Source organism: Kryptolebias marmoratus, linkage group LG7 (genome assembly GCF_001649575.2).
Source record: "Kryptolebias marmoratus isolate JLee-2015 linkage group LG7, ASM164957v2, whole genome shotgun sequence".
Taxonomy (NCBI): Eukaryota; Metazoa; Chordata; class Actinopteri; order Cyprinodontiformes; family Rivulidae; genus Kryptolebias; species Kryptolebias marmoratus.
In genome coordinates this window covers 9,104,214-9,115,274 of record NC_051436.1, presented here as the reverse complement: position 1 = coordinate 9,115,274, position 11,061 = coordinate 9,104,214, and the positions used below count along the sequence as shown (strand labels likewise).

Here is an 11,061-nt window from a genome sequence, read left to right as displayed (position 1 = left end):
CCCCCCCCCCCGTACACCACCAAAATCAAACATCAAATTTTTACATATATTGTTACATACGCCGAGGAATTTGGAGAGGAGCTTCAAGGCCTCCGTGGTGGCGTTGTAGGCGTCTCTCCAGTCGTACGGCGGCATCCCGGCCGGGCGGTCTTCGGGAGGCCCGTTGTACAGGAAGTTCCCCAGCAGCTCGGCCGTCCACCCGGTGCCGCTCAGACGCTGGTCGAGGGCCTCGGCGAAGACGGGGTTCGCCAGCAAAGCCTTTACAGAAAGGGGAGGAACGGGTTTGAATCGGTATTTGTCGTTTGTTAGAGGTCTGAAAATGAGTGCGGAGGAAAAAAAAAAAAGCATATGAATATTGATGAGAACCAAAAAGGGGTTTCAAGAACATACAGTGAATTATTCATGGCTTTGTTACTCAGCGGAGCTGGGAGTCGTTTTTTTTTCCCGTGGAAACAATTAAAAAGCTGTAAAGGAAGTCCTGAGCTTTAAAAGTGGGGTTCTGTGGCGAGGACATAATATCCAGCCTCTTGAAGACAGCTCTTCGAATAACCTCAGCTTAGAGAAACGGACCAGATTGACGAGCTAACGGCTCGTCCTAACGGGATGAAAGCAAAGTGGAGTGATTTTCAACTTCGAACAACTTTTCATGCAAATTAAATTTTCTAAACCTTTACACCGCTGCCAGTTTCACATTAGGTTGTTAATTCAACAGAATTATTATGACAGTCCGACAGGAAGTGCTACAGCTAGCTGTTGCTGATGGTATCTACCCCTGCTATACCCATCCAACTGTACGTAAATTAAGCGGTGTAAAGGTTTATAAAATTGTGTTTGCGTGACATATTTGAGTCCGACGCTGCTTTAAGACCAGGGGTGTCCAATCCTTGTCCTGGAGAGCCACCATCCTGCATGTTTTCCTTGTTTCCCTGCTCCAACACACCTGATTCAGAGGTTAAATCACCTCTTCATGTTCTGCAGAAGCCTGTTAATCACCCATTGATTCAGATCAGGTGTGTCGGAGCAGAGAAACAAGGAAAACATGGAGGACGGTGGCCCTCCAGGACCAGGATTGGAGACCGCTGCTTGAAGACGACAACAATCCCCTTTGGTCTCGCCTACGTTTGAACTGGCCGCAGCACCAAGCCTCAAAAGCTCCGTAACCGCCCCCCTTTAAGGAGCTCTGCGAGGCGCCCGGACCCTCCGTGCGATCCGTAGGCGCTCGAGTACGTTGCAAAGCGCGACAAACCCGCGAACGCTTGTTTGGATCGGACGTTTGACAAAACTACGTCTTCATTGACATGGGGTGTCAAACCCAGTGACACAAGGGGGCCAAAATTAAAAATGTGGTCCTAGCCAAGGGCCAATCACGATCAATATTCATTATAAATTACATAAATTAATTGGTTTTGGATGTATTATGTCAAATCATTCATATAGAAATATCAATGACCTTTTTCCCAGTTACAGATTATACAGAATTTAGAGCAAACAAACTTTAATGAACACAGACAAATAGCTCAAACTTCAAAAAGTACATCATTAGCTGTCATTTCTTACGCCTCACTCAGCTTTTAAATGAATTTTTTAACATTAAAACAGATTTTTTTTTAAAAAGCCATCAACAAAAACCTGATCATACAGAAATTAAAACTATATATTGTTGGCTTCTAAGTCACTGTCAAGAGAAAACCACTAATTTTTTAAGCAAAATAAGAATCAGAGACTCGATCTGTCCCAGACTGGAGGGCCAGATGTTACAGAGGGCCGGATCTGGCCCGCAGACCTCGAGTTTGACACGTGCGCTACCAAAACCAAAACTCGTAATATGTAGACAAGAATGGAGCGAAACAAAACTAAAACCACAAATACAGTAAGCTAGATTGCTCACGCTTTAAACTTAATCTTGGCAGGCGATTGTTTAATTCCCCGTGAGTGAGTTTGTTTATCTGTCTGTTAGCAAAATATCTCATCAAACGCTCGACAGATTTTGTTGAAACTCTCAACAAGCCGTGATACGATGTCCATCTGCAACTGATTAATGTTTGGGGTCAAGCGAACGCAAGATGGCGGGTACAGCTAATTAGGCTTAGCGAATGCAGATGTGGTGATAACTCGGGCCATTTTACAGGCGTTGAGCTAGAATTTGGTGTGGCAGTAGCTGAGAGTCTTCCCCAACGCATATCCTGAGCACGAACGGGCAACACAACAAACTTCAGTTTGGATTCCTTCGTGGATTCCTGGATGTAGCCGCGTCTCAGAGGTGATGATGAGGTCCCCGACTTTCGGACGGCAAAAGGGCGCCGCACGTCAAACGCGAGCGGCCGAGCTGACATTCGGATTTCTTCCCATGCCGAGTGTGCTCGCTGGCATTTTGCGGTGTCACCGCTCCCGATGACGCCGTGCTTAACCTGAGGAGAACGTGTCAAATTAAGTCATCTCGCTGCCGCGTGACCTTTTCGGGGGGAAGGAATCTGTACGTTTCTTTTCACGGCTGCCACCTCAAGGACGCGACCTGTCGGAAGCACGAGAAAAAGCATGTCGTTTTCAAACGGCGGTGGCAAACCGAGCGGGGCCGTTAAAGCGGCTCTTCACGCCGCCGCCGCTGCCTGTGTCTTAAGTGTGTTGTTCGCCGCTTAATGTTCCGTAGCGTTCGAGGCAAACAGCTGCAAATCCACCAGTTTAACCCCGCCGGTCATGTGGTAAATGAACTTATTCGTCATGAGTCTGTCTTCAGCAGACAAAGTCAAATGTGTTTGTTCATTTTCTTTTTTTTATTTGGAGGGGGTGGTGGAAAGAGAACCTCTCGGTTTGGGTGGAAGTCGCTGAGAACTCGGCTGGGTCTTGATGTTTCCTTTTTAGCTAAGTTTCGGGTCACTGGTCATGAGATTGGACCCAGAATAAAGGCCTCGTCCAGGAGTTATCCATAAAACGCGCTCAAGGGCCAAAATTCTTCTAATCAGACACGACAGGTCAAGCGTTTCATCGGCCAAATTGCTGGTGTGGTATTGGTAACAATACTTGTCCCAGGCCTGTACATACCGGGTACTTTACCCAGAACTTCCAGGGTCTGTGTCTGGTTACGTACCCCTGTACTTGCAGGACACGTACCTGCTGCCTACAAGGGCCGGGCCTGGTTTACCCATCGAGCTTTTCAGGACATATTAGACTCCCGTTTCGCCCCAAAACAAGCTTTTTCCCCCAGACATCCTGCAACCCGTTGCCATAGCTACCACCGGCCTCGGCGATAACATACGGTATTACCGCTGAACTTAAAGCAGGTCTCAAAACGATTTGGGTGGAAGTCGCCGAGAACTCGGCTGGGTCTTGATGTTTCCGTTTTAGCTAAGTTTAGGGACACCGGTCATGAGATCGGACCCAAAAATAAAGGCCTCGTCCAGGAGTTATCCATAAAACGCACCCAAGGGCCAGAATTCTTCTAATCAGACACGACAGGTCAAGCGTTTCATCGGCCAAATTGCTGGTGTGGTATTGGTAACAGTACTTGTCCCAGCCCTGTACTTTACCCAGAACTTCCAGGGTATGTGTCTGGTTACGTACCCCTGCCTACTAGAGCCGGGCCTGGTTTAGCCATCGAGCTTTTCAGGACATATTAGACTCCCGTTTCGTCCCAACAAGCTTTTTCTTAGACATCCTGCAACCCGTTGCCATAGCTACCACCGGCCTCGGCGATAACAAACGGTATTATCGCTAAACGAAGGCGTCACTTAAAGCAGGTCTCAAAACGATTTGGGTGAAAGTCGCCGAGAACTCGGCTGGGTCTTGATGTTCCTTTTTTAGCTAAGTTTTGGGTCACTGGTCATGATAAAGGCCTCGTCCAGGAGTTATCCATAAAACGCGCCCAAGCGCCAGAATTCTTCTAATCAGACACGACAGGTCAAGCGTTTCATCGGCCATATTGCTGGCGCGGTATTGGTAACAGTACTTGTCCCAGCCCTGTACTTTACCCAGAACTTCCAGGGTATGTGTCTGGTTACGTAGCCATCGAGATTTTGAGGACATGTTAGACTCCCGTTTTGCCCCAAATGAGCTTTTTCTTAGACATCCTGCAACCCGTTGCCATAGCTACCACCGGCCTCGACGATAACATACGGTATTACCGCTAAACGAAGGCGTCACTTAAAGCAGGTCTCAAAACGATCTCCCCCTCCGGAATCTTCCATCTGTCGGCGTAGTCGTGGCGATGAGGATAATAAGTTCATCGATAAATAAAGGCCCAAAAAAAAAACAAAAAAACCCATCTGCAACCTTGAAGGACCTCTGAAGATGACAGAGCTCTGAAGCCAATAGCTTCGCAGCAATAGGTGGGCAGAGAGCCGGGCTGGGAGAAAATGAAGACAAAGGAGGATTGCAGGTCCATTTGTGTAAAGGTTAGGGCTAGGGTAATGAATACCCTCGCTATACGGAGCTCCCGATGTCTGCCTCCCTGCAGCTGCCTATAAGCTCATTTGGAGTGACACCGGAGTAATGTCAGTGTCAAGGAAATCCAACGAGAGGCAAACAGAGAGAGGGAGAGGAGAGGAAGCAGGCGGCGGCGGTGACAGCGGCGAGTCCACGTCCTTTTCCTTTCCACGGATAATCCTCTCTGCCAGGACGAGAATTATCCAGCACTTATCCATAATTACTTTTCTCCCCCCCCAGTCTCCGCTCCTAACAGAAGGTGCGACAAATTGATGTACGCAGCATGTAGATTTTCCACCTGAAGCGTGAGAACGCTCATCGAAACACTGCTGATATTTTATTTAAAGAAAAAAATACCAGTTTTTTTTTTTTACCTTGTAACCATTTTTTTTCCCCTTCCTCTTTTTTTGCACTTCGAAGAGCAAATAGGTGCTTGTTTTAGAACCCAATTTTTGCATTTTGTGTATTATTTATTCAAAAAGTACTTTTTTTTTCTTGCTTTTTAAAGCAAGAAAAAAGAACCAGAACTAAAACTTTTCAGTGCTGCAGTGAAGGTGTTGCGTTGGATTACGCACAGCCTCGGAAAGGGAAAGTTAAAAATGGACGTTGAAGTCGCAGTAAGCTCAGTCCGACACGGTCGTCGTCAACTGGTGGTCCGTGGGCCCTTAACCGCCCCTCTAGGGTCATCCCGCTCGGTTGGTGAGGGATTAAAAGATTAACAGATGGTGCTCAATTTAATACAGGAAACAGTTTTAGCCCACCTTAAAACAAAGGAGCCTTAAAGAGTCGGTGCCCGATCAGACGCTGAAATAAAAACGTTCAACCGAGCGAACAGACGGGACGTCTTAGGTAGCTCATTAGGGCACAAAAAGTATTTAAAAAGGCTCATGTTCTCTCTCACATGGGACCGACTTGTTTGTCTTAGCAGTCTTAGCTAAATCCAGATGTCTGTTTGGTGTCTACTACAGCATTTAGACTTCTGCAAAACTTATTTTAAACCCAATCAAACCTGATTTTAACTTTGTGACCAAGAGTCTATAGTAGGGGTGTCCAATCCTGGTCCTCGAGGGCCACCATCCTGCATGTTTTCCTTGTTTCCCTGCTCCAACACACCTGATTCAGTGCTTAAATCACATCTTCTTGTTCTACAGAAGCCTGTTAATCACCCATTGATTCAAATCAGGTGTGTTGGAGCAGAGAAATGGATAAAACCTGCAGGATGGTGGCCCTCGAGGACCAGGATTGGACACCACTGGCCTAGAACCATCCTTGCAGTTGAGCAGATTTCATTGATGACCTCTTATCTTGTAGTGAGAGTTGATTTTTTTTTTTTTTTTTGTATCAGCTCCGTAGGAACTTGTTAAAGGTGTAATTCAGCAACAAAGTCTGAGGTATTTTGTGTGACAAACAAAGCGTCCTGAAAAGAACAAACAGGTTTAAAAGTTCTGGTTGGGGGGGGGGTCACGACAGCAGATGCTTCGTTACCTCGACGATCCTGAAAGCTGTCACAGCGTACGCGTCTGGAGACGGAGCGAGAGACTCCCGGAGAAATATTTGACAGGCGATTAGACGAATCATGCGTTCGTCTGCTGCCTCGGAAGCCCGGATCGCTGGGCCGGAACGGGCAGGTAGAATTAAATTCATGCGGAAGCCGGCCGGGGAAAGAAGGATGAAGATGTCTTAATTAAGAAAGAAAAAAAAATGTTGTTTTTTGGTTTTTTCGCTTTCATTTCAACATAAATGCTTTGTGAATTTCTGACGCCCCATCGTTTTCTGAAGAACGTCACACCTGGAACCTGCCTGCCGAACACTGATTGGTCGGAAGCTGCTTGCTGGACCATCTATGGCTGGGTTGAACAATAAACTTTTTTTTTTTGATCCCTTAAATTGTACGGAATTACAGTCTGCAAAGAGTTTGTCGTGTTGTATCATTCCTGCGTGTATACATATTCCATAAAATTGCAACAAAACATTGTAGACTGTTAAGAAAAGCCCAGAATCTGTGACGATAAATTACACTTTTAGCGCCTAATAGTAGATTTCGGTCTCTCTGCCGCACGCATGGACTCAAACCAGAGCTACAGGCAGCAGCTGGGGTTTTCTCCCAGGGGAGAGACCACTGTACGCTTTGTTAGGTGATGGTGTAACATCGTCTCCTACAGGCTGAGCCACAATCGCCAATAAGAACAATTTACAGCGAAGACAATTTGTTTTTGTTTTTTTTTTGACCGATCCGAAGGAATCAGCCCCTATAGGAGCCACGAGGCCGCTGTGCCGAGCTAAGAAACCGTCCAACTCAACATGTAGACAACAAAACTTTTTAATTAGTTTGTTTTAGCTGGAAGAGTTCTGTCCTAAATACACATAAGAACCCTTATGTTTCGGGGTTTTTTGTTTTTTTTTCCATCGTTCAGACTTTAAGGTGGTCCTGCTGAAACAACAAATACAAGCTTGGAGTTGTCCAACACTTTTTAAAACAAGAAATCGGAAACTAATCTCCTCTGAGTACCTGGATTTCTTCAAAAATAAAGTGTAAATACTGAAAAGGTCAAATCTAAGATAAGCAAAACAAGATTTAAAGGCAACAAAAGGGTAAGTGAAAGTATCAAACGGCTAACTAGAAGCTAAAAGTAGTAAAAGGTTAGCTAAACACTAAAACTGAAGGAAAGCTGAAGGTTAAAATTGTCAGAAAGTTTGCTAAAACTACCAAAAGGCTGGCTTTAAGATAACATTTTTAAAAGAAGTAGCTAAAAGCTAAAACAAGCAAAGGGCTAGCCAGAAGCTAAAAGCAGCAAAATGCTGTCTGACAGCTAAAATTGTCAAAAAGCTAGCCAAACAATACAACTAGCAAAAGGCTGGCTGAAAGCTAAAATGATGAAAAAGCTAAAAGTTAGCTAGAAGCTAAAAGTAGCAAAAAGCTGTCCAACAGCTAAAATGATCAAAAAGGTAGCTAGAAGTATATGAAGCCTAGCTAAAAGCTAAACTTAGGAGAACTTTTTAATTAAAAACTAAAAATTGCTCTGAAGGAAATTTCAAAGAATGTCGAGTTTTTTGGAAGGAACTGAAGAGATCTTGATCTATTTCTATGCAGAAAATGTTTTAAAGTAAAAAAAAAAGTTCCAAAAACCATAAGTCCCTCCCCCCAGGAAAGCAATAGTGTTATTTATTGCTGATCCGGAATTCACACGACAAATAAAAAAGGAAAACCGGAGACCTGGATCAGGTTGTCGAGTCTTACCCTGAGCGCGTTGACTTGACTGCCGTCCTGCAGGAAGTCCCAGACACGCGGCCTGAGTTCGTCCCACGAGTCGGCGAGCTCCTTCAGCGTGGCCAGGGAGGTGAACGTGCCGTTCGCCTGGAACAGCAACACGGAGGCGACCTTTAGGAGTAAAAATAACTCCACCGCTGCCTCAACAGACATTAAAGTGCTCCATATCTGCGCTCTCTCCGGAAGGACCTCCGCTGCCTCCCACCCCCCGACCTCCTCCTCCTCCCCCAATGGTGACAAATGTAAATGGGCCTTATTTTACTCCTCAACGCCGACTTGTAAACAATCTGTGTCAGGTGTAAAGAGTGGAACGCCGGGCCGCTTGCGGTGGCTCACTCTCATTATGTAATGGAAGTGGAAAAATTTCTCCAGACACAGATCAAGCTGCAGACTGGAAGTAGCCTTCCATAAAACCCTCATTTGTGATTTATATTGTTTACAGGAACATCTGTACTGAGGATGGACCGGAAGCCCCCCACAGTCAAAGTGGGAGACTCCACTTCCAGATCCAGACTGACAAACAGCTGATGGCTGACCAACCGGACATCGTGGTGATAGATGTAGCAGTCGAAAGTGACTGTAGCATTAAGAAGGAGTACAAAAAGCTCAAGAAACACCAAGAGCTGAAAGAGGAAACAGAGAAGTTGTGGAAAGTCGAGGCCTCAGTGGTATCAGTGGTCATCCGAGCACTCGGTGCTGTGACCCCCACACTGGAAGATCGGCTCCAACAGATCCCAGGAACCACCTCAGAGATCTCTGTCCAGAGGAGCGCAGTCCTAGGAGCAGCTACGACACTGAAGAGAACCCTTGAGCTCTCAGGCCTCTGGTAGAGGACCTGAGCTTGAGGTGAAAGTGGAACAAGCAGGGCGAGATGGAAGCTCTACATGGACATCATGCACAGTCCAATATCCGTTCCAAACAAGAGCAACAAAAGCACGAGCAGCACATCAAACGCACGACTTACTTCTTTCACCAGCAGGCGAGCGGCAGGTGTGTCAGGTGCGTACAGCACCTTCCCTCGCAGCAACGGCCTGAAGGTGCTCCAAACGTAGCGCAGGCCAGGTGTGCTCTCCAGGGTGTCGACGAGAGCCTGACAAAAATCACCTGCAGAGCAGAGGAGCCAAGGGGAGTCAAACCCAGGGCCACGGGAACATTTAGAAAAATCTGAGCTTAGTTTCTGCCGCGTGTGCACTTAATGCGGCGGGATCGTAATGTTTTTTTTCCCCTCTTACAACATAAAAAGAAAGCATATATAAATATATGTGTGCGTGTGTGTGTGTGTGTATACACGGCCTTCTTGAGCTTTTAATTTTATGTAGATTTCTAAAGCGGACGCATTTTTATGGTAATAATTTATTCAAACATTTTCTTAATTAAAAATAACTTGCCAAGCTGTCCACAGAGAGGGGGGGTTGAGGAAACGACTTATTGAAGTAGAAATTAAGAATTTCAGTCACCCACACGTCTGAGCAACTTAAAACAGAAACAGTTTTCTTTCCTAATAACCAGTAGTTTGTTGTTTTTAATGCTGACAGTAGCAAACAATCTTTAACGATATGCAGCGTATAAATCCTGAACACGGTCAAAAAGTTGGCGTGTAGGAAAAATGTTTTATCCCTTTTTATTTTTGTCCTACTGCATAAAAATGAATGTGTTATAGCCCTTTCTGTTCCATTTCCTCTTTAAAGTTGAATAACTGTGGCGGCCATCTTGAATCACCAAAAGCTGGTCAACTGTTGATGTGTATCCGATGATTAGGTTCTGAGTTTTCATTAAATTCCATGTAGTGGTTCAGGAGATCCTTTGCTAACAGATGGACAAACAAGCACACGGTGTCAGGGCCGGTGGACAAGAAGGCGAACCCGGAGCGTAGACTCATTTAAGAAAAAAAACGAACATTTATTCTTGAATAAACAAAAAGAAGGCGAAGGGAGAGGAGAGGAGTACCAGAGACAATAAACAATGAACCAAGGGGGAAGTGGAGAAAGCGACCGGGTTTTAAAGCAGAGGATGATTAGGGGAAGTGGGCACAGGTGAGTGATTACAACTAGCAACAGGTGCAGATGGGCGTGGCAGGAAGACGAGAGATAAACAGAGGAGAAGTGAATGATGACAGAACACAAGAGGCAGAAACGATACAAAGGCGAAACATGAAAACAATAACCCAAAATGTATAAGAAATCACAAAGGAAAAAACAACAAAAACCCCAAATCCTGACACAATAATGTAACAATCGTAACCTGGAAGTAAACAAACTGTGTGGCACAAAGACACAATCTGACCCCGCTGCTGATTTCTAAAGAGTATCTGTGAATTTCTATGGGGGATTACTCTCATATGGAGATGCGAAAAGTCGAATTCCATTTCATTTCTTTAGTTTGTGAGACACGCGATACTTCCTGCCACCTGTCGGGGCTCCGGTCTGAAGACGCCACTAACACTCAAAGGGCACGAACTAATGACCCATAGGAGTTAAGGATGTGAGAAGAAAAATCAGCGCCGTGCCACCACCACCCCCCCACGGGCCCTCCAGAAAGTATTGATGCAATCACCGCGCTCGAGAACAGAATTGTCCCTAAAGACTCCTCGTTGGAAGGTCTTGATTAAGGGTTCTTTTTAATCCAGTTGTCAGACACAATCATCAGCGTCTTAGGCGTTTTTTATTGTTTATCGATCACTTTGCAGCACTTTTATGACAACAAAACGAACAACAGCTTTGACCACTTAAGGACAATACTTTGGAGTGAGCCAATTCTGAATATTTAATCCGTTGATTGCGACATATTATTGGAAAAGGCCTGAAATAACAACCCTAATGGGAATCAGAATTGGGAAAAATTTAAAACCAAGTTTAGTTACAGATCAACTTATTTTTCTTCGTTTAAACACTGCTCATAATGATTACCCATTGAGGCTTTTCTTGGTCTTGCTTTGCATTAACTCTGCGGCGGCGGTATCTCTGTCAATGAACATTTTACTCCATTTTTTATATGCTTTTTTAAAATTATCGTAGGGGTTGCAGATTAAGCTGAAGTGTTGTTTAGTTTAAATAACAACTAATGCTATTAGTTCAATGCCACAGAGTTCCAGAGAGACTTTGGTTGGAGTCAGAATGTCTAACAATTTAGTGAAAACGTGCTTATATGTGAAGTTAGTGCCTACTTGTTAGTGTAATGTTGTTTTATTACTGCTGTAGTGATAATTAAGGAAATATAAGCGTTATTGGTGCTACTCCTAGAGAGAGATCCAGATTGCAAAGACTTCATATTTTTAAAATCGTTTTCTCAATCCTGTGTGAGAGCACCCATAATGTTATTGTTAGGGTTTGACCAAACTGGCTACAACTTGGTTATTGTCTAAGTTTAAGGCTGTA

General features: G+C 44.9%; 1 protein-coding gene across 2 annotated transcripts in view; it reads right to left on the bottom strand.

Moving 5' to 3' along the window:
- The window catches only part of LOC108234870 (phospholipid-transporting ATPase ABCA1), a 215,816-nt gene that overhangs the window by 166,442 nt on the left and 38,313 nt on the right, over window positions 1-11,061 (bottom strand). For both annotated transcript variants that reach the window (XM_037976591.1, XM_017414453.3), the window contains 3 exons: window positions 8,652-8,791; window positions 7,658-7,774; window positions 61-258 (listed from right to left, as the gene is read on the bottom strand). In XM_037976591.1, coding sequence (XP_037832519.1) covers window positions 61-258; window positions 7,658-7,774; window positions 8,652-8,791 — 455 coding nt within the window. The remainder of the gene's footprint in view (window positions 1-60; window positions 259-7,657; window positions 7,775-8,651; window positions 8,792-11,061) is intronic.